This window comes from Cavia porcellus, unplaced genomic scaffold, assembly GCF_034190915.1.
Source record: "Cavia porcellus strain 051 isolate PalLab524CR breed Dunkin Hartley unplaced genomic scaffold, mCavPor4.1 scaffold_15, whole genome shotgun sequence".
NCBI classification, from domain to species: Eukaryota; Metazoa; Chordata; class Mammalia; order Rodentia; family Caviidae; genus Cavia; species Cavia porcellus.
Window position 1 is genome coordinate 5,111,251 of NW_026947498.1, and position 24,033 is coordinate 5,135,283.

At 48.2% G+C, this 24,033-nt stretch overlaps 1 protein-coding gene across 4 annotated transcripts in view; it reads right to left on the reverse strand.

Moving 5' to 3' along the window:
• The window catches only part of Hlcs (holocarboxylase synthetase), a 178,092-nt gene that overhangs the window by 120,267 nt on the left and 33,792 nt on the right, over positions 1-24,033 (reverse strand). For all 4 annotated transcript variants that reach the window (XM_013146122.3, XM_013146123.3, XM_063224491.1 and 1 more), the window contains one exon: positions 1,787-2,058. In XM_013146122.3, the coding sequence (XP_013001576.2) occupies positions 1,787-2,058 (272 nt within the window). The remainder of the gene's footprint in view (positions 1-1,786; positions 2,059-24,033) is intronic.

The window sequence follows — 24,033 nt, forward strand, 5'->3', positions numbered from 1 at the left end:
CTGCCACACAACACATTCCGAGCAGCAGCCTATGCACCACTGTGACGGCAGCATCTGGTCACGCAGCACGGAGGGCCATGCAAGAGACAGGTCCGTCCACAGAGAGTGCAGCAGCGGCGGCATCTGGGGAGGCAGCGTGGAGCACACGAGCTGCAGGCAGTCTGCCACCCCTGTGTGAGCGGGGAGAGACGAGGTGGAAATCGTTCTGCTTGTGTTCCCGACACACAAGAGCCTGCGTGCTTCATCTCGCTGCCTCACTGGCCCACGGTGGACAATTCTGGGTCCTTCTGACACCCAAGGGCCCTGTTTCAGTTCCTCCTATGCAGCCATGAACCCCAGGAACCCATGGGTTTCAGGGAGCAGCTCAGCCTCAGAGCGTAAGGGAGGCGCCCACAGAAGGGGCTGATGAGCCTCCCTGCAGCCGGTGGGGATTAACAATGAATAACCCAAGCCACTTCACTGCACTGTGCAAGGGCCCAACAAGAAGAGAAACCAGGTGGGAATGCCCTGGGAGAGGGTGAAATCTTTTGTAAAGATAAAAACTCTTAATCCTATGGAAGGCTGACAAGCTCAGCCCCCAGGCTCGGCATCTCGAATACTTTCTCAGAGCCAAGTTGCTTGGGGCAGAATTTTTGTTTTCAAGCTCAATATAAAGAAAGAACTTACTGATACTCAAGAGTGCTAAAGCAGTGTGTTTACACAGATGTGTGTGTGTGCCTGTGTGTATGCACGTGTGCGTAGTCACAAAACAGTCTGGACAGCAGGGTAAGACACTACCATTTTAGATTAGCATTATTATATTTCAAAAATGAAGAACAAAGGCAAAAATACCTCTACATGTGAATTCCATATCCAGTCTATTATATATCTATGTACCTACAAACTAGGAGTCCAATTCTATTTGAGGAATCTTACATTCTTTAAATCTTGGTTTACATTGAGAGAAGATTTTTTTTTATTTCCTCCCTCTATAACTCCAATTTTTACACTAAAATGTATTTATGGACACTGACAGATTGGGGAACTTACCTCTATAGAACAGAAGGAACAAGAAAGGAAACTTGCAATAAAAGTGAATTTCAAATATCCAAAGGGGATTACAGGGTGCCTGAAAAAATATACTAGGTGCGAACATACCAGAACAGTTTTAAAAATATAAAGCTCCAATGTATTTCAATTTACCCAATCTCTCAAATTTACAGTACTACTACCTCTGCAAAACACCCTCAAGTAAGCACTTAACACGGATTATAACAGCACAAAAGTAAAGTAATAACCTAAGCAATAGAGCCACCTGTGAAATGGTTTTTCATAATGTTCTCTTTTCAAGGACACTCGGAAAGGCCTGAGTGAAAGGAGGGGAGGGAAGGAGACAGCCACAGAACACATCTGCCAGCATGGTGCACAGGCCTGAATCCCAGCACTCGAGAGGCTGAGGCAGGAGGAGTGTCATGAGTTCAGGGCCAGCCTGGGCTACATAGTGAGTTCCAGGCCAGTCTGAGACCCTTTCTCAAAACAAACAAATTTCAAAAGCCAGAAATCAAAAAACAAAGAGAATTCTCCAGAGAATTCTGTTTCTCTTACTGCATGACACAGATCTCTGATCAAACAGTGTACCTAACTCTGTTTCCTACTCCGCAGTTCTGGAGGTCAGAAGCACACAAGCCAGGCTGGCAGGTTTGCTGAATGCAGTGTCCCGTGCCCCGCCCCATCCCTGACCTGCATTACAGGGCGGAAGCCACAGGCCAACTCCTCACTGCGCTGCTCCAGGCCTCCCTGCACTCACCCGTCCAGGAGGCTCATGGTCGTGGTGGTCACTTCGGCAAACAGGATTATTTTCCCGAGGCGTTGAGTCTGCAGATTCTGGCGATAGATCTCCAGGTTAAAATGCTCTGATGAGAAGGCCTCTGTGTCGGTGACCACAGGTACAGAAGATGGAGTGATTTCCACTTCCGGTGTGTACGATGAAACAAATTTAAGGGCGAGTTTGCTGGATTTTATTACTCCTTCAGGATCCACACGCCTCCCAAGCCACTGCATAAATGGGCCCCTGATTTCCTGTGTGAGAAGAAAGAAAAGAACAAAAAAGAAGAGAAGGGAGGAGAGGAGAGGAGAAGAGAGGAGAGGAGAGGAGAGGAGAGGAGAGGAGAAAAGAAACGAGAACAGGACTGTAATTTGGCATTTCCTTAGATGACTGACTGCAGCTGGACATACTCAATACATTGTATTTTACCAGTGGTAATAAAGATTCTGAGTGCTACAGTCTGAACCCTTCTCCCCTGAATTCATATGCTGGCAACTTAACCCCACATTTAGACGTTACTGGTATTTGGAGCTATGGCCTTTGGGAGGTGACAGGGTCTCAGGGCTGTCCTCTTGAGTGGATTTATCCATTAAGGGATCACAGGGTCATCAAGAGAGTGGGTAGGTGCCACAAGAGTGGGCCCACGTAAAAGGCTGTCTCTTGTGGGCACCGTCTCGGGACTGTGCGCTAAGCTCCACCAGCGGGCAAGCTACCACCAAGACTTCCATCCCGGACTTTCTATGGAACTGTAAGAAATCAGTGCCTTTTCTTTATAAATTACCCAGTCTCAAGTATTCAGGTACAGCAACAGAAAATAGACCAGGATACTAAGTTGGTGATAAACTTTCGAAATCAAGATCCAAAGAAATATGGTAGGCTCCTTAGAGTACATCCTAACCATGGCTCAGAAGTCCCCACTGGCTCAGAAGTTCATGAGTGACTCTTAGTACTCTGTGCATCTTGCACAATATTTGTGTCTTCAAACATCAGCCTCACAAGGAAATTTATTACCCTATCTGTGACGTGAACAAACAAGCAAAAGCCCTGAGTGGAAGAAGCTGCAGCGCCCAAGCACTAAGGTACTCGAGAGTCCAGCCTGTGCCTCTGGAAGACTGTTGCTTCCTCTCTGAAGTTAAGCTGAACCCCACCACTGACAAGGCAAGAATGAATTTCCACACAGAGAAAATAATGGAGAGCCCAGGGTTGCTTTCTGTTCCCCCAAATCCAAATCCAAGGATGACAAGGCAGAACCTAGAACAGACACTGCCAGACCCAAACAGGGACCGCTCTTCGGCCCCTAAACTGCAAGGGCGCCCCTCCCCTACTCCACTCCCCAGAGGCTCCTGGGGCCTGCATCTGGGGGTTCAAAGGACTCATCTTGCCAAAAGGACAGCTGGGCACAGATCCAGGCTCTCCAGGCATCCTCATGCAGACACCAGATCCTTCAAAAGAAAAACCTCTGGGGCACACATCCATCCCAGAGAAGGGGTGACATGCAAAAATGGGGGTGTTAGGATTAGAAGGGACTTGAATGACCCTCAGATACACAATTCCACTTCGAATGAACTATCTGGAAGCGGCATTTTGAGACAGCCAGGAAAGCTGAGTATGAGCGATATATATTAAATAACAAAAGGAATTACTGTCAGCCTTACTGTGAGAATACTGTGATGATACAGGAAAATGTGGACAACTGGGGACCAGCAGGACACAACTACTTTCTTCTTTCCTCCTCAAGCAAAGAGAAGTTTGTTTTAGCTCATGGTTTGTCACAGTTTTCGTCCAGAGTCTCAGCTGGCTCCACGGAAGGGTGGCATGGCAGAGGGGCACTGCCAAGGAGAACCCGCTCACAGCTGCTGGAACCAGGGCAAGACCAAGGAATAAGAGACAGGGACAGAGTTGGCAGGCCACACCCCTGTGCCATGCTCCCTCCAGCCAGGCTCCACCCCCAGCACCACAGGTAGCTCTAAACTCATCCCCTGGAGCAACCCACACTCCAAGGGCCAGTCTCCCTGAAGCCCCACTAGGAGCACTGTGGGCTCTGAAGAGATGCACAGCTGTAATGCATAACCAGAACACCTCCTATGCCCCGCCTGGCAGCCAGCATTTCAGGGCATCAACATACAACCTCTGCCAGGAACACAGCCACGCTTGCTGCTCTTCACAGCCAAGGATGCCGCTGCCAAGGTGGACATCAGACCCGCCCCACCCCTACCAGGCAACACATCCCTGTCCTGAGGGTCCTACCTGTCCCTCACGGCGCTGCGTCAGTAAATGTCCCTCTGCACTTTCCTGTCCTCATTAAATTCTTCTACCACCCACATCACAGCCACCACACACAGCAGTGGCGGCAAACAGCCTTCATTCTTAGATATGTGAACACCACCATATCTGTACTTTGCCTCCAAAACAGATGATGTAAACAGGCTGCATGTTAATAACTGTGAAGTAGACAGGACAGGTATCTGTTACACTATTTTTCTATTCTCTGTATTTAGAAATGGGTATGATAGAGCTAAAAAAAATTAAAATAAACTTAAACTACTATAAAAATAATAAACTGGCTCATACTAGCAGCCCACCTGTCTGGTCACCCATTCCATACACACAGCTGGGTGTCTGCCACCTGGCACCTGCCTATCACCATGAGGATAGGGCACTGAACAGAGTCCAAAGTCCCTGCCCTAAGCGAGCTGTGTCTCTAGTGTGAACCACACGGCAGAAACATGAACAAGCAAAACGTGCAGAATGGCAGGCAGTGCAGGAACGAAGGGAAACAAACAATTGAGAGAGGACAGAGAGGCGCAGGCAGACAGCCAGGTCCTACTGAGCAGGTGACGGACGCATGAGCAAAGGCAGGAGTCACGCGATTTACACGCAGGCTCAGTGTGTACAACATCCCACACCCCACAGCCACCTGACAACTCACTTCTCGAACATAGCCCCAACACTATGTGAGGGCAACTATTCTCTACACAGAGGGGCGCCAGGAGGAACAGGCCTGGCGGTAACAGCGATGGACAGAGGGCAGGGGGTCATCTTGGGAGATCGCGTAAAGCCACGGGGAAGATGGGCTGACAGTTGGGAGCAGCGAGGACTCCCTGAAGGAGACCTGCTCCATCCACGGTAGGGTCTCCCCTCTGACTGCTGTGTCACAATCCCTGGACCAGTGTGACAGCAGACCATGAAGGTCAGTGTCCAGTCGGCCTGAGAAAAGTGTGCAGAACAATCATATTCGGGGTGTTATGAGAAATGGGGCCTCAAAATTGAGCCCAAGATTTCAGGCCTAGCGCCCGGGAAAGACAGAGTGACTGGAGGAAATGCAGTGGAAGGCAAGAGTGGTCAACAGACATCACTGGTCAGCTCTGGGTTCACTGAGAGTAATTCATATCAGGATCCAGTGGACGTGCCGGGAGGATAGGACATGCAGGCCTCAGGTCAAGGAGAGGGCCGCACCAAGGGTTTAAATATGGGGCTCCCTGGACTATCCAGGATCACCTCAGGCAGGGTTGGGGGAAAGGATGGGATGAATGAGGGAGATCCACAGAGAAGATGTGGATGCCAAGCCGTGGCACCTATTTCCCAGGGGTCTGGAACAAGGACCACAAATGTTGAAAGGGGCTGAAATGACATTTCATTTTGGAGGTGCAAATCCAATATCATGTAACTACTGCACAGGTGACACGCGCTAGAAAGATTCACTCCAGCTGCTCAAACGTACACCGCCCCCAGGCAGTGTGGGCCACGGGGACACGCCACGTGCAATCATCACTTCTCATCTGCACGCACCTTGGAAGCCAGATTCTCGGTGAAGCCATCTCATTGTTATCTAAAGCAGGGCTCCCAATCCTTCTTTTTCTTAAAGCAATACTTAGCAATGTGCAAATCAGAATTCACAAAAACAAAGAACACAAATGTTTCTGACATCCCTTTCACACAAACTCTCAGGGTTTACTCAGAAGAAAGGACATCTAGAAGAGATCACAGGAAACCAGGGACCTCCTATGAAACAAAACTGCAAACCACCTCTAATCGCTTAGTTATTTATAGTCACTGTGGCCAAAGGGAATCTTAAGTCATAGGAGAGCACTGACTACACAGGGGAAGCAGTGGACTCCCCTAAACCTCCCCCTGATCGCCTGGTTACCAGCAGTGTTGCTAACCACAACTGGCCACCTGTCCGATGCCAATCTGGCTGGTGTGTCCTCTCCAATGCACTTAAGTGACAAGGGTGACCGAGAGCTACAGAGACAGCTGCCAGTAACACACGTAGGGTACGAGGGCTTGAGGGTCCCCCAAGTTCGTATGTTGGAAGCTTCACCATCAATGCAACAGTGTCAAAGGGCAGGACCTTTAGGAGCTGATCAGGCCACAAGAGCTCTGGCCTGTTCGAGGATTAATACGCTGATTTCAGCAGAGAGCACTTCATGCCCTACTGCTGCGTCAGCCCCCCAGTTTGGTATTCTCTTACAGCAACATAACATTAACTAAGAGATGGGGGAAAAGCAGCAGTATGAGATTGTGAGCTGAATTTACCAGTACCATTAAGGCAGTATGGACATGCTGTTGAAGAAAAATGTTTTGTATCATACATTATCGAGGCAAATGGGTTGTTAGTATATAGGTATATTACCCACCCCCAACCTCCAAATCCACCTAATTCTTTGACCTCAACCATCAGAGCATGGCTAAAATCTCACTTTAGAAAAGAGGTCTTTGACCCATGACCCCTCACAATCTAGGTCTTGAGATTATCTCTTATTTTATACTAGTTATCACTATTGTAATTACCAAATTTGTATAACCACTTAATCAACGTCCCACTGCTTGGCTTGGTTACTTTTCTCATTGCTGTGACAAAATACCCACAGCCAAAGCAAAATGAGGAAAGGTTTATTTAGCTCAGTTTGTAGAGGTTTCAGTGAGTAGGCACCTGGTTCCAAGGCAGGGCAGCGTCACAAGGGACAAACAGTCCAGGGCATAGCAAGCAGAAGGCAATGAGTGACAAGTGGCAAACCTCCCTTTCCCTTTCATCCCAGTTAGGATGCAAGCTACTTGGGTGGAGCCACCCACACACAGGGTGGATCCTCCATTATCCACTCCAGAACTATGCTAAACCAATTATGGTCTAATCCAGTACCACACACCTTTAATCCCAGTATCTTAACCTGGATCAGTGATGGCAAACCTTTTAGAGATGAGTGCCTAAAATGCAACCCGAAGCCCACTGATTTATCACTAAGTATCAACACTTCAATTAAACCTGAATGCTATTTTTGTTTAGAAAAAAAACCCAACTCATACATTAATATCTTTTGTCTTGTAAAAGAAAAACAATACATATGCCATAGGTTCGCCATCACTGTCGTAGATCCAGCTAGCTCCAAAAATCCCTACCTATGAATGCTTGAGGCTTTGAAGAGATAGCCAGGCTCAGGCCATAACAAATAGAAACTCCATCAAGGCAGTATATGAGTGTTTCTGTCTCGTTCCTGTGTCATTTAGCCCCAGGTCTAGAAAACTGTGCATATTCAATAAACATTCATGGTAGAAATACACATTAAATTCCTTACCAAGGAAAATTCTACAAGTAACAGACAGGTACACCCGAAAATAAACAAGACAACGATAAGGTATGGTCTTGATATGGATATAAAAACATCAAAAAAGAAAGCAAAATTGTTGATGGCAAATTGGTTACAGCTAATTCTGCTGAAAACAAAAAACTATCAGAGAGGACTTTAGTGAAGTTTATAAAATCCCTCTAATTAATGTAATTTTTCTAACATTTGAGACAACCTCAGGAATGTAATACTTATCTTTGTCTACAATTTCAATTTAATTTAAGTAAAGTTAACATCTAAATGCATTTCACATGAATGCAGCCTCTTCAAATCAATCATATAACAGAAAACATTAATCATTCTCAAGTAAGGTACCCATACCTTTGTGTCCTAACGGGACATATTACATACAACATGACAATCCCAAAAATCAAGGGAAAAACTAGAAATAGAATTTAATGAGGCCATAGTATATAAGATCAATTATATAAATTGTACAAACAGCGGGTATATTAACAGAATAGTAGCTATGAGTATTTGGACACCGAGTTTCTTTTAAATACCAGGGTTGTCACTAACAACATCAACAGACCTGAAACATTTAGGAATGAATACATTAAACAAAGTATATGTCAGACTAATACACTAAGAACTACCCAACACTCTTGAACTAAAATTAAACAATCTATAAATAACCAGAGAAATATACCATGTTCATGGACCAAAAGACTTACTATTATAAATATGTCAGTTCTTCAAGTTGATTTATGAGTTCAGTGTATTCCAAAGATATGAACAGACACTGCCCGAAAGATATCATCAGCTAGCCAGCAAGCACACTCAAAAAACACTCGTGTCACTGGTCATCAGGGAAACACTGATGGATATTACTACAAACTCACACAAATGGTTACAATGTAAAATTCCATAGCCGGGCATGGTGGCACATGCCCTTGGAATGCTGAGGCAGGAGGATCACTGCAAGTCCAAGGCCAGCCTGGGCTACAAAGCAAGACCCAGTCTCAAAACAAAAAACAATAAAAAAAAATTCCAACAATATGCAAGATTGACAAAAATGTGAAGTCACTACAACTCTCGTACATTACTGCTGAGAATATAAAATGTTGATTTATGAACAATATAATATAGAACAATGAGAATACAAAATGGTACGATGATTTTGGAAAACAGTTTGGCAGTTTCCTATAAAGTTAAACACACCAAATGATCCAGAAATTCACTTCCTAGAGAGCGGCCTCAACCTATGAGACAGAAAATCCATGTGCACATGAAAATCTGTACGTGGGCACTCACAGCACTTTTACTCAGAATAGGCAGGGTTCAAACCTGACGTCCACAAACAGTCAGTGAATACATGAACTACGGGAAACAGCAGTCAGCAATGAAAGGAAATAAACTACTCACACACATGTGTGATCCCAACATGGAATGCTGATTCCACTGCCATGAGCTTCAGAAAAGGCCAACAGGTCCATCTCCATCACAGAGAGCATGGAAGTGCCTGCCTGAGGCGAGCATGGGTGGGCAGTGGGAAGAGAACTGTTGGGGTTCAGGGAAAGGTCCCACACGGCCACCTTCAGAAAGCTGGTTACACAATACCTGCATGTACCAAACTGCACACTGAAACCAGGGTGCTTTCTGCAATATAAATCACACCAAAATTGATTTACACACAAAAAGCATGTAGCACCAAAGCCGTGCAACATGGAACAAAAAGCAACACCTCAACACTCAGTAGCCACTAAAGCCCAAATTAATACTATGAGGGCCAGGGACGTAGCTCAGCGGCACAGCGCCTGCCTGTCAACCACAAGATCCTGAGTTCGATTCCTAGTATCAAAAACAAAACAACCCCACCATGATTGTGACCATTAGCACTGAGTGAGCGTGAGGGCTCGGTGGCAGCTCTGAGGCCATAGCACGTGTGCTCCAGGCACGGAGCAGCGAAAGGCCCTGTCCCGCTGTGTGCCATGGTGACACCTGAGGGCAGGTCCACCCGTTTCCAACCTTATCTGCTACATTTGCCCATCTCATAAGACGAGGCCTTGGACTCGAATATTCCCTGCAGCTCTATGTATGTTTCTGAGCTCCTCTTCCCAAGAAACACCAAACAACTGGTGTTGACCCGCGAGGGTTTCCCATCTCAGGACACACTGGCTCGGACATACTGGCTTGCTGGGAATAATGAGATTAGTCCTGCTCTGGTCACAACACTGCAAGTAGCCAGGCAACCAGAAGCAGTAAATCAGAGGATGAACCATCAAAGGCAAAGCGCGCTCTCCCTTTTACGGGTGTCACATTCTTACTTGCAAGGGAACCAAAGCAAATATACATCAACTGTCATGGAAACAACCCAACTGCTTTTTTCCCCCAGCTAGCAATTTTATAGCGTTTTTTTCCCCAGCAAACAATTTTATAGCGTTTCTAAAGGTTCATTTACTTATTTACTTTTGCAATACTGGGTATGATCCTGGGGCCTGCCTCACACGTGCTGAACACATGCTCTCCTGCTGAGCTATAAACCCACCCCAACAAAGATTCACCAAGCACTGGCAGGACTCCCCCATGCTGCAGGGTGTCCTGGACCCTCGCAATGTAGGACTCCTGAACTCAGGGCGTGTACAAGGCAGCTGAGTGCCAAATGCACAGCTCTTATAAAGGTCACTGACTGTTCAGCTACCACAGAGCAGCATTTTCCTGGGAGCAGCAGCCACCTCAAACCTGAGCACCCTCAGAAGGAAGCTCTGACGGAGGCAGCTTGTAAACCGGTGGGCAGCTGGGAACCCCAATGAGATGGCCCTTAATTTGCCAAGCAGCAGCGTCTCTACTTTCTCGATCAGCTTCTTTTGCTCTGAGGCCCCTCATTCTCCCCTCTCCTTACAAGAATGGATGGCACAGGGAAAGCCCAGATGCCAGCCAGGTGCTGCTCAAAAGTGAAAAAGATCTGCAGGATACCAGCAATGCCGAGAGAAAGGATGACAACAATGGTTGCTCACATTATCTTTCAGGAAACAAAAAACCTCAACACTGTCTGCCCAGCCAGCCCTGTCTCAGAAAACCGTATGTTTTAAGAAGCCGATTTTCCTAATATGGTTCTTAAAAAGAGGGCTTGATCACGTAACTCTTCAAAATGTGATTCTTCCATTCAAGTAGGGCCACCCTCACTCCACGGCAAGAGTTAAGCTTGCGAAAAGGAAGCGGGCTTTTACCTGCTCTGCAGGAAGCCCCAACTCCCACATGCCCAGTGCTGCAGGACGCACTGGCAATGCCTGCCCTCTGTTCAGGAGCCCTGCCAGGAGAGAAGGCAGAGGACACATGCATGACAGAAGGGTCACGGCCTCAAGGAAGATGCCTTGGCTTGTAGAGCAACGAAGGCTTTGTTTCTGCCTTTCCCCACATCTCCCCAAACCCAGGATCACGGAGTGCCCTTTATGGCCACCCGGGTAACAACAGAGGCAGACTTTGGGGACCTGATGACACTTTTAGAGAGTGGGCCAAGGAGGTCAGCTGCCTTAGCAGTGGGTAGCTGGCTGCTGCTTATCACATGTCAAGGCTGCCCTGAAGCCCTCCCCTATCCACACAGCAGGGAACCGGATGGAAAGGAGCAACAGGCAGAGGGGATGGTGTTCAGAAAGGGACCGGGTGGTCCCAGGAGCGGCTGCCACAGCAGGTGGCTTTACAGAGGATTCTTTTTTGCTAAACTCTGGCAAAAACTAAACAAAACCTGGCCGACCGCTAGGCATGGTAATGCACACCTATAATCCCAGCACCTGGGAGGCTGAGGCAGGAGGCCAGCCTGGGCTACACAGCAAGACCATCTAAACAGACACACACACCATACCAGAATTAAATTAACTGTGGCAAGCACTGCATAAATTCTAAACTAACCAGTCAACAGGAAGTTCTGCTTCTCTTTCTAGTCCTGCTTACATGAGGTAATAACCTAATTCTCACTACTGTGTTTTATCCACAAAACATTCACAGGCGGTTTGCTTTTGCTCAGTGCCTTCACTCACAGAATGGCTAGCCACACAGCCGTCTTTCTAGCCAGAGGCGGCAGCCTGAGGAGAGCAGGCTGATCCTGGGAGCTAACTTTGCCTTGGGCCAGGTTCTCTGCGTAGACCGGGTACCAACCACGGGGGCTCCAAGCGGGGGTGAGCTCTGGGGGGTCACTGAACACTTGGAGCTGGCTGGGCGGTCTTGCTGCTGAGGTGGCTCCCTCTCCAGAGCCCTTGTATTTCTGCCCCCACAAGGGGACTCCTCACAAGTCCGGTCCCCTGGAGCATAGAGGCCTCACCTACCCACATGCAGCTCAAAGGTTTGCACCACCACCATCAGCGCCCTAGGACCGGAGACCCCGCACAGTGGGTCCTCAACCCCAGCTGAGGCTGCTGACGGACTGTTCCCTTTCACCATGTAAAGCGACAGCTCAGGCCCAGCTGCTTTGAGGCCCAGATTTACTGTGTTTTTTTGTTACCTGCCAACTAGCGAAGGCCACAAAAGGCTTGAGGGGAGCAGTAAAAAGGGGGGAATGAGTAAGTCATTTCTAACAAGGCTGGTTTTATGGGCCTCACACCTCCTGTGGGCCAAGCAGGCTCATTCCAGAGCAAGATCCATCCTGCAAGCGCAGAGACCAAAGAGCGCCTCAGAGGCCCTGAGATAGCCGCGCACCTCCACCAGGGCAGCGCGACATCTTGGGTCTCAGGAGCCTTCATTAAGCCTGTCTGCTGGCCTAGATGCCTGTTCCCTGTTGCTTATCAGGGTCCAACACAAACGGGCTTCTGATGCAGGCAAGCTGGGGATGCGAGACCAAGATAGCCAAGCCTGGGTACTGGAAGCGAAAACCTGCCCGGCTTCCCTAGAGGTGGCTTGACCTGACAGAGAGGAGTCACAACCTCCTGCTGAGATCAGCGGGTCCCCCAGAAGCTCTTTCTGCAGTGCCAGAAGGCGGTGCAGGGAGTGGCATGCACCAGTGGAAGCCCTGGGCTGCACGTGGGTCCTGGGTTCCAGGGCCAGCGGCAGGGCTGCACCATCATAAAGTCAGTGCCACCCCTCTTTCTGCCCCTCTGCCCCTCCTGTCTCCCCCAGGCACCTTCCAGATGGGGCCACCCACTTTGTGCTTCTCCCAAGGCAAATCTCCTTTATCCATCACCTCACCCTGGGAATTCTGTTACAGTAACAAAAGATGATGGAGATGCTGCTTCCCGCCCCATCCTCAGCTCTGTGCCTGCAATGTCAGTCCAGCCTGGATCCTCCACAGCACCACCACTGGGCCAGGGGACCTTGGTGTAGGACCAGGCAACAGCCAGCAGGAAGCCCCACAAGGCATTGTGAGCGTCAGGATTCAGCATTCAGTCTCCATGCTTAATCCGTAATTGAAATTTTAACATCGTTTCTAGGATCCCAGTACTAACATATGCAGCTCTGAAAGGTTTGCTATGGATGCCACCAGCCATCTGCACATTACCTAAAGCTGGAGTGATGTCACATGCCTGTAATCCCAGCTACCTGGAAAGCTGAGGCAGGAGGATGACGAGTTTGAGGTCAGTCTGAGCAACTTAGGGACCCATCAAGACTCAGTCTCAAAAATAAAAAAGTACAGGGATGTAGCTCAGGATTAACTCCCAACACTAAAAAGTACACCACACACATGTGCACACACACACACACACACACACACACACACACACACGTATGCATGCACACATCACCTGAAAGGAGAAACACAGCCTGGCAGAAGTGATGGACAGAAGGCCAAGCACTTTTTCCTCTGTGCTCTTATTTTAGTGAAGTACCATTTTGCTGTCATCTGGACACTGAAAACCTCGGAGATGCCAGAGAACAACACACACAGTGACAGGGGCTCCAGGAAGCTAAGTAAACAGGGAGACTCAGAGGACCTGGCCCATCACTCTCACTCCCGAAAGCACTCTGAGGCCAGAGGAGCTCAGCTTTACCCTGGAGAGCATCCCCAATAACAGGTGGTGCTTCCCAGTACCCATCCCCAGGCACGTCCACAGTTGGCTCCTTAAGCTGTTCCCCAGGGCTGTCCACATATCCTACCCACTCTGGGTAAAGGGGCAGAGCTCGGTGTCCAGCAGGAAGCCCAGGGCCTGACAGCCTGCACCGAGGCTCCACAGGGAAAGTCAGAACCCACCCTAAGTGTTCATGTTCACTCTGCTGACTACTACAAGGAGCAGGACCCTGGAATGGGATGCAAAGGCCAGCAACGTGTGGTCCTGCCTTCCAATGGTTTTATATTACAGTCATGGGGCAGACGGCTCTGTACACAAATAATTCAGTAGCCTCTGCACAATATCTAAACAGTTCTACAAATTCTTATGGAAATCCAGGTGTGTGCGCATGCCTGCAATCTCAGTGCTCTGGGAGGCTGAGGCAGGAAGATCACAAATTCAAACCCAACCCGCACAACTTTGGTGACTTAGCAAGACCCTGTCTCACATTAAAAAGGGAGGCTACAGCTCCTGCAAAAGCCCTGGTTTCAATCTCCAGTAACAAAACAAAACCAAAACAGAAGTTCCATACAATACTTGGGTTCTAATATTACTGAGAGAAAAAGTTTAAATCCTATACCCATGAGATGGGCAGGGTTGGAATTTTCTTACACTGGGGATAGAAAACCTTTGCTGAGCATAAAAGATACACTACTTATCCTCAGAATATCTGGCTATAAGATTTTCTACATCCTTTTGTTTAGACTTTTAGTTAGTCCTGGCAATGTATACCTATTATCCCCAAACTCAGGAGGCTGAGGCAGGAGGATCGTCATAAGCTAAATAATGAGGTTACGACTACATAGAAGATCCTGGCTCAAAAAAATCAAAATGATAACAATAATAAAATAAAATTGAAGATTTTTAAGCCATTTGACTATCCTACGAACTTCACGTCCACATGCTTTGTCCACGCCAGCTCACGGAGAATGGGATGAAGCTCCCAGGGCAGGAGGGTGAGAGCCGGCTCACAACGTGCTGCACAGCACAAGCTGCAGTACTGGGTTCACTTCCCCAGCCAGGGCTGCTTGGAAACCAGCTCTGCCCTCCACAGCTCCTCTGAGCGCCCCACCTTGTCAGTAACCGGGGGCGGGGGAGCTCTGGGCTTTATTTTTCCTAAAGGCAGCGGTACAGGTAGCATTCGAAGACCACAAACACTGCCAGGTGACAGCGGCATAACGGTAACTAGGGTAAAATCCTGGTGGGCTTACGTGAGGCTTGCCAACTGACTTCACACCATTTTTTTAAGCCTAATTGTTTAAAATAAGAAATTAGGGTAAAATGACTGGTTCTAAAGCTCTCTCTAAGGCCCAGCCCCAGTCCCAGCCCGCAACCTTAGCTGTCTAATTTGGTTCTTACTGTTCATCTTGGAAATGTCAAAGATGCAACCTCCATTAAAATAAAAGAAATCCAGGCCGGGATTTAGTTCAGTGGCATAAGCGCCTGCCTTGCAAGTGCGTAGTCATGAGTTCAATCCTCGGTACCAAAAAAAAAAAAAAGAAGAAACCCAGGAGGAGCACCTCTGGACGGTCCACACTCTGCAAGACTGGACAGGCCCTGCACCACCCATGCTGAGGTGCAGTCAGGAGAGCCCATACTGGGGCAAGCACACCGCCCTGGGACCCACAGGATTCCATGTCCTCCTGGAGCTGTGCCTCCGGGCTAGGGCTTCCAGTAGTGTCAGTGCACTTCCCCAGGACCAAACCCCAGAACATTTCAGGCAGCCTTTTGGTCTAGGAGGGACCGGTGCAGTAATAACAGCTTCTTGGCACTGAGTGAAAAACACCCAGGTCTTAATCTGGGGTCTTGAATCCTATCCAGGTTCCACATAAGAGCTGGCTACAGGGCTGACTGCAGCAGTGTCCTGAGACCTGAGTTCTGAAACCAGGATTGGTAGCTTAACAAAATTTACTGGTTGTAAAAATAGTGAACTGGCCTCTGGGGAGGTGAGCTCAGCCTCACCGTTCTGACAGCAGCCCCTGGTGGCCAGTTTAGTCAGAAGTGTTGGCTCCGAGGCTGAAAGCTGTGGCCTTCCTACTTAATGAAGGTCATGAGAGCAGACAGGCCATTCTAGGTGACGGGTGTGGGGGTAGCGAAGGAACCAGCCAAAATCCTAACTAAAGTGTGCCTTTGTGCCCGTGAAGATGCCTGGTCTTTAGACAATCTGCTTCTAGCATTAAAAACAAACAAACAAAAAAAGCATTATCTTGTAAAGTGGAGCACTGGCCTATAATGCATTAAGGCCCTAGGCTACAAAAACCAAGAACAAAGGCTAGGCATGGTAGCTCATGCCTGTAATCCCAGCACTGGGGAGGCTGAGGCAGTAGGACTGCCTCAAGTTCAAGGCCAGCCTGGGCTATAAAATTAGTTGAAGGGCAGTCTGAACTATGTAGTGAAAGCCTGTCTCAAAAACTAAAAATAAATAAATAGAGAGAAACTAAGTAAATAAGAGACTGCTTCATTTTGTTTTCTGAAACAGCGTCTCCCTACGTTATTCATGCTGTGGAACTCAATCCTCCGGCCTCAGCCTCACCAGTGCTGGGATTAGGACTGAAGGGACAAGACAGACAGTATTCAGTGTGAGCATAACGTCATACTAAATTGCACCGAAAGCCTTTAAATGTCCAGTAAGCACTGGGCAGCTGAGGTCTGCTCCTCTGCATGGCCCGGACTCTGGGAGTGCCCACTGTAATACAAAGGACTGCTCCCTCTGGCCGAGACTCTGCAGGAAATGCTGCTGCTTCCCAGAGAATCACAGAATCAAAGAGTGCTCTGGATTTCAGGCCTGAACAGGACTGCAGATGCACACGTCCCACCGGATGTGAACAGGCCGGCCAGAGGCTGGCAGCGGGTGTGGAAGGAGATGCCATACACCCAGCCCCACTTTCCACGAGGTGCGCCTGCTCTCCACCACCAGAGAACAATCTGGAAACAATCTCGAGCAGCTGCTTTCATCAACAAACTGTTTATTGTAAGAAAGTGGCTGGGTCAAAGGCTAAACATCAACCCAAACCAAAAGCATACGCAGCAAAATCAATGCCGACCCTGCGAAGTAAGCCCCGGCCCGGGCATGCAGAGGAGCACGGAGAGAGCCCCAAACTCTGAAAGGGTGGCGGAAGCAGGAACCTGGGAATTTCACATGTGCTGTGGCTCTGTGCTGTTACAGCTGACTGCTCCTTTCACGCCAGCTAGCAAGGGTGAAACAGTGCAATGAAAGGAGAGAGACCCGTGCTCCCTCTCGTCCCCCAAAACAGCAGCGATGGTTCAGAAGTCGATTCCCTGCCATGTTTGTTTGACTACAGACCTACAACGCTCACCTGTGCTAACAGGGACACAGCCCTTCTTTAAACATGCGAGCTGCAGTGGGAAGGCTAGTAGCCAGCCGGTCAGGAAGGAATTGTCATACCTATGACAGTGGTGTCAGACCTGTGCTCTTCTCTTTTAGGGACACATGCTGCAAGATTTGCAGATGAGAGATGAGTGCCATCTAGAAGTCAGTTCAAAACATGAGCAGGAGGAGGAACAGGCAGGAGCAGAAGAGATAGACAGTGGTGAAGGGGACCCACAACTACACAGCGGCTCCCCACACAACTCACTCTGTTCATCCAAAATGATCTACCAAGTGTTTGCTTTTACTGATGTGCACAAATCACGAGTTCCTTCAACATCAGGAAAAAAAATGTTTTCTTAAATATGAGACAAGTATTCACCCACTAGGACAAAGGCATGAATCCCGTCCCCGCCCCAGAACATACACAGACATCACCATGGTGTCGCCAGGTGCCCTACAGGACTGGTTTCCGAGCAGTGTCTGAAGCAGAGCTGTCACCCTCAGAGGTCAGAGCTAAACACCAGGGACACAGAAAGGGACGCTCTCTGCCCTCTCCCCACAGCATTCTTGGTCCACCAGCCACACTCTGCCATGGGAATGGGACTATAAAACGGCACCCACTGGACCAGAAGCTGTGGTACAGTGTCTTATAGCTTAACTGCATGATGGAGCATAAGACACAGGTGAACTGCTCAGAAAACCCAACTCAAAAAACTTTAAAACAAAGTTTTTAAAGCAGACAATCTAGCAGCCGAACTTTGGAAATAAAACTCCTTCTGTAAAGCTAAGGCTGCTATACACTACACTGATAATTTGCAAACTGAAAGCAAAAATAATTTGACGATGAGCCTGAAATCAACAAAATTAAGCAGAAAGCCAAAAAATTATTTCATTGTGCTTAATTATGCAGCCGTATCTATCAATGATTTCAATTTGTTCCAGCATGAACACAAAAGTGGCGATTATCATGAGGTTTTTTTTTTTTTTTGGTACCAGGGATTGAACTCATGACCTCACACTTGTCAGACAGGCGCTTATGCTGCTGAGCTAAAACCCAGCTCCTTCATGGTGAATTCTTAGAAATGGATGCATTTAAGAGAATTGCATAAAGAGTTAAAAGAAATGTGTTTTAGCCCAATTGCCTTGCCAGGGCCAGTATAAATCCTAGAGTTCTACAAAGGCAGAGGAATGTCAGCTTGTCTTCCCTGCACTGCTCCCAAAACCGCAGGAGAGTCCTGCAGCACCAGTTGGTGACAGAAAAGGCCATCCTTCTAGACAAGCTCTCGGCCAGCCTGCAATGTCACATCTGACCCCAATGCTGTGGGAGAAAATATACACAAAGAGGGGCGCCCGAAAAATTACAGACTTTTGACCTTTAAAGCTATGACCAAAAAGCTATGGAAAAACAAACCAAATGCATCCTGGTTGCCAATGGGAAATAATCCAGAGCAATAATCGGGGTAATTCTAGACAGAAAGAGCTCTGCCTCCTTTAAAGATTAACCATCATTTTTTAATTTATGAAATCACTGTTTCCCCGTTCCTTTCAAAAATTGTATTTCCTTACAGAGATTAAAAATGGGAAAGGGTAATCTGATTCAAACATTACACAATGTATACATATTTCAAAACATCATATGGAACCCCATAAATATGTACAATTTTTATGTATCAGTTAAGTGTTTCAACTTCTAAAAAATGGGAAAGGAATTAATGATGCTATCAGTACTTACTCTCCAACGACTGCTGTACGTGACATTCATTTTCATTCGAAGGAAAGAGACTTGCCAGATTCTTTTCTTAGGGCACAGAAAAATAAATCTTTGCAAGTTCTGATGAAGCACAATCACTTTTAATTTTAATCTTCCAAACTTTTACTGTTGTACAAGGGATGCAAGGCTGAAACTTTTCACAGCCTGGTGCTCAGGAAAGACTCGTGGTCTGAAGCATTCTGGCCCTCGGGACAGCAGCGCTCGGCTCACACCACCCCACACACTCACACCACTCACACCTACAACTCGGGTTCCAAGCTGGGCTGCGTCCAAGCCCACGGCTAAAGCATCTCCACTCCCCACCCCCACCACCCCGAAAAAACCAGAGTCCACAAGACAGTGGGTCACATGGTGGCCCCCAAGGGTCACAGGGAAGGTGCAGCTTAGCTCTTCCCATCTGATCTTCCCAGCTTCAGGGTCAATGTGGAAAATGCAGTTCCACGGAAGCAGGTTCTAGTGAAGCTATGTTCTGCTTTCCTGTAGTTTTGGTTAAACCGGAAATATCAATTTAAATAAATTGTGTGTGTGTGTGTGTGTGTGTGTGTGTGTGTGTGTGTGTGTCTGAAATTGAAAAAATTCAAACACCGTAAAAAGTATCAGTGAAAGCAAATATTCCAGGGGCAGAGCACTGGCCTAGTGTGGACAAGATCCTGGGTCCTTCCCAGGCACAATCCCAACAGAAAGCAGGGGGAACATGCAGGAAATGCATATCTTATGAAAGATGTATCTCTCTTGATCCCTAAGAACCAAAATTACAGTTTAGCTCCAGGACTCCACCTTTCTTTTAAAAAAAGTATTTATTTTAATTGACCAAAATCATACGTATATACAATGTCCTCCCGATGTTTTGATTGATGTCTGCATGCACTGAGGAATGGAAACCCCAACATTTCTTCCATTGATGAAGGGCCCAAGAACACTATGAAAGGAAAAACACCCGCACCCCAGATGGAAGGTAAAGAGGCTGGCCACACACACCACCGGGAGGGTGTCACTGGGCCTCCGAAGGAGAAGGGTCCAGCGGACTCACAGAACCACTCCCTTGCCTCCCCAGAAACCCTGGCCTGGGACCCATCAGCGCCGGCTGCGGCCAGGCCTGTTGCGCCTGCACCCAAGCCACACCAGGCAGGCCTGACTCCCCCTTGACACCCAAGCCCCACAGCCCCATCTCCCTCCCAGAATGAAGGGAACATTTGCAAAGGCACTGCGGCCTCAGACTCTGCAAGCCTGAAGGCGCCTGCAGGCTCCTACTCGTCCTGTCCCGCCCGGCCTAGCACCGGACTCACCGTGCCCTCTGATCCAGTAGCAGCACCGGTGTGGGCTTACTCCCCAGCACGGACTCTTTGGACCTGGGAGACAAAATCTGCGCCTAAGAATGTTCCAAGATTTCCTAGAGACGGCTTTGGCCGTCCCGGGAGGTGACCCGCGTTCCATCCACACTCACACATGGCAGCGATTAGGGAGCTGGTGCAGAAGACAAAAAGCTTTCGGGCTTGGAGTTTTTACTCCAGTGTTTGCCATCCCCAAACTCAAGCGCACACAGAGGTTACAAACAGACTGAGCAAATAAAGCCGTGCTCACTAAATGGGTGCCGGCCAGAGAAGGCAGCGCTGGGCGTGATGTCCCTTGGGTCCCGAGGTCCGGTCACCCTGTCCCCCAACCCCAAGACAACACCAAAAACAGAAAAACCAAGCCTGTACCCGAACTAAGTCACGGTGGAGAACAAATAACACAGTGTGGCTCTACCTCCCTCAAACACTCCTGGTCCCCACCTGGGTCCCAGACGCACATAAAGGAACACAGGTCAAGCAAGTGACGGGTCACACAGTAGCCGAACAGCCTCCTCCTGCCCGAAAATGCAGTCTCGGAGAGGGAAGCTAAGGAAAACAAGCACGGATTATTCCTGCCCCTTTCAATACCAAAAGCATCAAGTCAGTCCTTGCTATGGGTGTTACTAAGCCTGGCAACGGGAAGTCAGTCAAAAAGAACAAAAAGGGTCCAGTTTGGGGCGAGAGTGAAGGAAAAAAAAGAAAAGAGAGGGATATGAAAGACCCTTAAAACACCCACAGCTATAAAAGCTTTTCAGTGTTTGCTTTAATCTGCCAGCTGCTCCTGGCCGTGCAGCATTGTAAAAGCTCAGAAGCTATTCAGGGCGCACCTGGGCGGCTGCCTCCCTGCTAGCTGTGACTCCAGAGATGAGGCTGAACTGCACCTCGGGGAAGGCTGGTGGACGCCCTCCTGCTAGACACTCGAGATTCAGACCGGACTAAAGATAGGAGAAGGAGCGGCGTCCACGTCAGACGCTATGCTAAACACCGGCTGGCAAAGATTTCGTTTTTAGCGGGGAATTCCGATGAACTCAACAGGAAAACCTGCCGGTTCCTGTCATTCTAGAACCCAGGCTCCATGCTGCGGACAAGCTCGGGCAGCCCAAGGCAACAGGTTTGATCCCCAGCACTTCGAGAAATAAACTCAGTTTTTCCCTCTTTCGTGGCTAAGGAGCCCTCACTGGCTTGGTCCTACCTATTCAGGCTGCAATGAGATCCACAGAAGGTGAGGATGTCTGTGAGACATTCTGTCTGGTTTTCCAGAAACTTCCACAGCACAGTGCTACACTCAGCAGGGCCTCAACCCTTTGTTAACAGCCAGGGAAGGAAGTAAGGACCTTGTCTTCTCATAAAGCAAACAGTAACTCTCAGGCACAGTGGCACATGCCCATAATCCCAGCACTCAGGAGGCTGAGGCAGGAAGATCACTGAGCGTTTGAAACCAGGTTGGATTACACAGTGAGTCCAAGGTCAGCCTGAAAAACATAGCAAGACACCCCCAAAATATATAAATAAACATGAATAAGAAATTTAAAAAATAAAGCAAATAGTATCAGAGAAGTAACTCCCATTTCACTATAGATATGTGTATCTAAACAATTGTGTGCTTGTCTTAAACATGGACAAAGAAAACAAATTTTTAAAAAACGTGATTCCCTCATACTAGATTTTGACACAGTTATGAATATCAAAATTCCCAGCAATACCTGTTTTTTGAGGGAGAAAAAAGGTGCTGTAGTGATGCTTCAGTGGAATGGAAATAAAATACCCCAACTGGTTTTTGTTCAAACGTGGATTATCCATGCCACCGCCCACTCTCTGGAGACTGAGAATGTCCACTGCACGGCGATTCCACCTCCTTACTCTAATAACAAACTCGCTTGTCACTTCTAATTACCATTACATCTTGATCCCAAGGGTCAAGTAACCAGACACCCCCACACAGGGCCCTGCCAAAAGTCTGGCCCGGCTTCTATTTCTCAGATCGCCTACACATCGTTAGCTCTCCACCACGATGAATGCCCAAAGGAATCCAGAGAGTTTTCATTTTGGGGGGGAAAAAATCTCATGCTTCCCAGGTCACAAGCAGAAAGCTAGCTGGAGAGGCCCCCACAAAACAGCCTCAGTTCCCCGAAAGCAATGGCCACACACCATCCTTGGGGGAGGGTGTCTTACATCTAAAAATGCAGACAGGTGACTCTGGGTGGGGACAGCTCTGTCCCGGTGACAGGTCCAGGACCCAGCCAGTCTCAGTCAGCCAGTGAAGGGTCCTCAAGACCCCCAGTGCAGGGTTGCAGGCCCTCTTCTGTGCCATCGCCGGCAGAGAACAAGTGGAAACAGAAGCAGAGAAATCAAAAAGAGATGGCTGTTTTCTGAAATGGGAAGAACTGTATTTTTCTATAAATTTAAGTGGATTTTTCTGGAGACAGGGTCTTGCTATGTAGCCCAGGCTGGCCTCAAACTCACAATAACCCTCTGCCTCAGCCTCCCAAGTGCTGAGATTACATGCATGTGCCAAAGCTAAAATAAGTTTATGATAATTTTCCTATACAACATCAAGGAATTATGTTCTTTCTGGTGTTCTACAAGGGAAAGGACTATAGCTTTTCTAGAAAACCGTTAACCCTCAGACTTAACATCAAGCTGGAGGTGGTACTGCAGGCTTGTAATCCCAGCACTAGGGAGGCAGAGGCAGAGGCAGAGGCAGAGGCAGGAGGATCACTGTGAGTTCGAATCTAGCCTGGTGTCCCACCACGGTAAAGGTCATCTGCTAACTCCATCACCCACCAAGGCAGGACATGTCGAGCAGAGACCACGGAGTGTCAGTCCCCAGGCTCTGTGCCAGCCATGCAGCTCCCCCATCTCCACCCCAGTGATGCCTGCAGAAAGGAAGCCGGGGAGGAGGAAGTGTGTTTGCGACAGGCTCTCACAATGCAGCTCAGGCTGGCTTGGAACTCACTGTGTCACCAAGGCTGGTTTGAGACTCAGGTGACCCTCCTGCTTCGGCATCCTGAGTGCTGGAATGACAGGTGTGACCACCACGCCTAAGTGTTCTTTAGTTTTTAAAAATTGCTTTGGTTCACTATAAAAAATAACACACAATCACTACAGACAATCTAGAAACACAGAGGACGTTTTAAGGGTGACTGAGATCGGCACTACCCCACCACCCAAAACCCCGCAATGTGTGCTACCCCTCCTGCCTGTCTTGTTGCCAGGGATGGAGATTGGGGCTACGTGTGTGTTCCTGGGTCTCGAAGTTTAACACGCTGGAACCCTGCTGGGGCCTGGGTTCCCACCCTGCCCCTGGAAGGCTGAGTTAAATATGAGGAAGCCAGCCAGAGAAGGAGCTGCACTTGGCCACCCAGAGCCTGGACTTCAGTGGACCCTGTCCCTCCTTCCTGTCCTGCATGGTGATGCTGACAAAGTCATACATGATGGGATTTTATTGCAGGCGTCACATGCTTGCCGTGGTGCTCAGGCACCAGTGAAGGCTCGGAATGCGTCCCCGACAAACACCAAGAGCCCACTGCGCTGGCTGAATTTCTCCTCCTAGGGACACGGTGGTTTTTTCCCACCAGCCTCGCAGTAAAAACGAAGCACAGAGATGCTCCATAAATCCGTGACTCTTGCTATGGAGTGCAGTGTCTTGGCTCCAAACTGTATAAACACAGCTGGCGGCAGGAGAGAATTCAGACAATTCTGGTGTTTATTTTGTTCTTTCGTATCACGTACTATAACTAGATCTAGTGCCCAATAATGTGGAATGAATGATGAATATTATGAACTGTGACTTTCAAGTAATTTTTACAGACCCAAAAGAAAGTGCCACCAATTTACCAGAAAATTTCAAAACTGTACTATGCCACACTGATACTGAGAGAAAAAATTAAATTTTGAAAGAACAGCTTTATGGTCCTAGGGATCTGTGTGCCAGGCAGCTTAGCTCAGCAGCGACACCTCGTGGTAAGAACTTTGATTTCTAGGAGCTGCATATTTCACAAGAAACAAAAAACAGAAAGTGGCCTAGGACACCCAGTCTGGGTAAGGTGGGAGCCTCTTACTGTAACTCCATTCTGCGGAGATCCACGGGATCTATCAAGTGTGGTGCAGGAAGGAAAACCAAGTAAAAGACACAGCCCGATTCTACTGCCCATGTCTGTGGTCCGTGTCTACAAACACAGAGCCAACAGCGCAGTA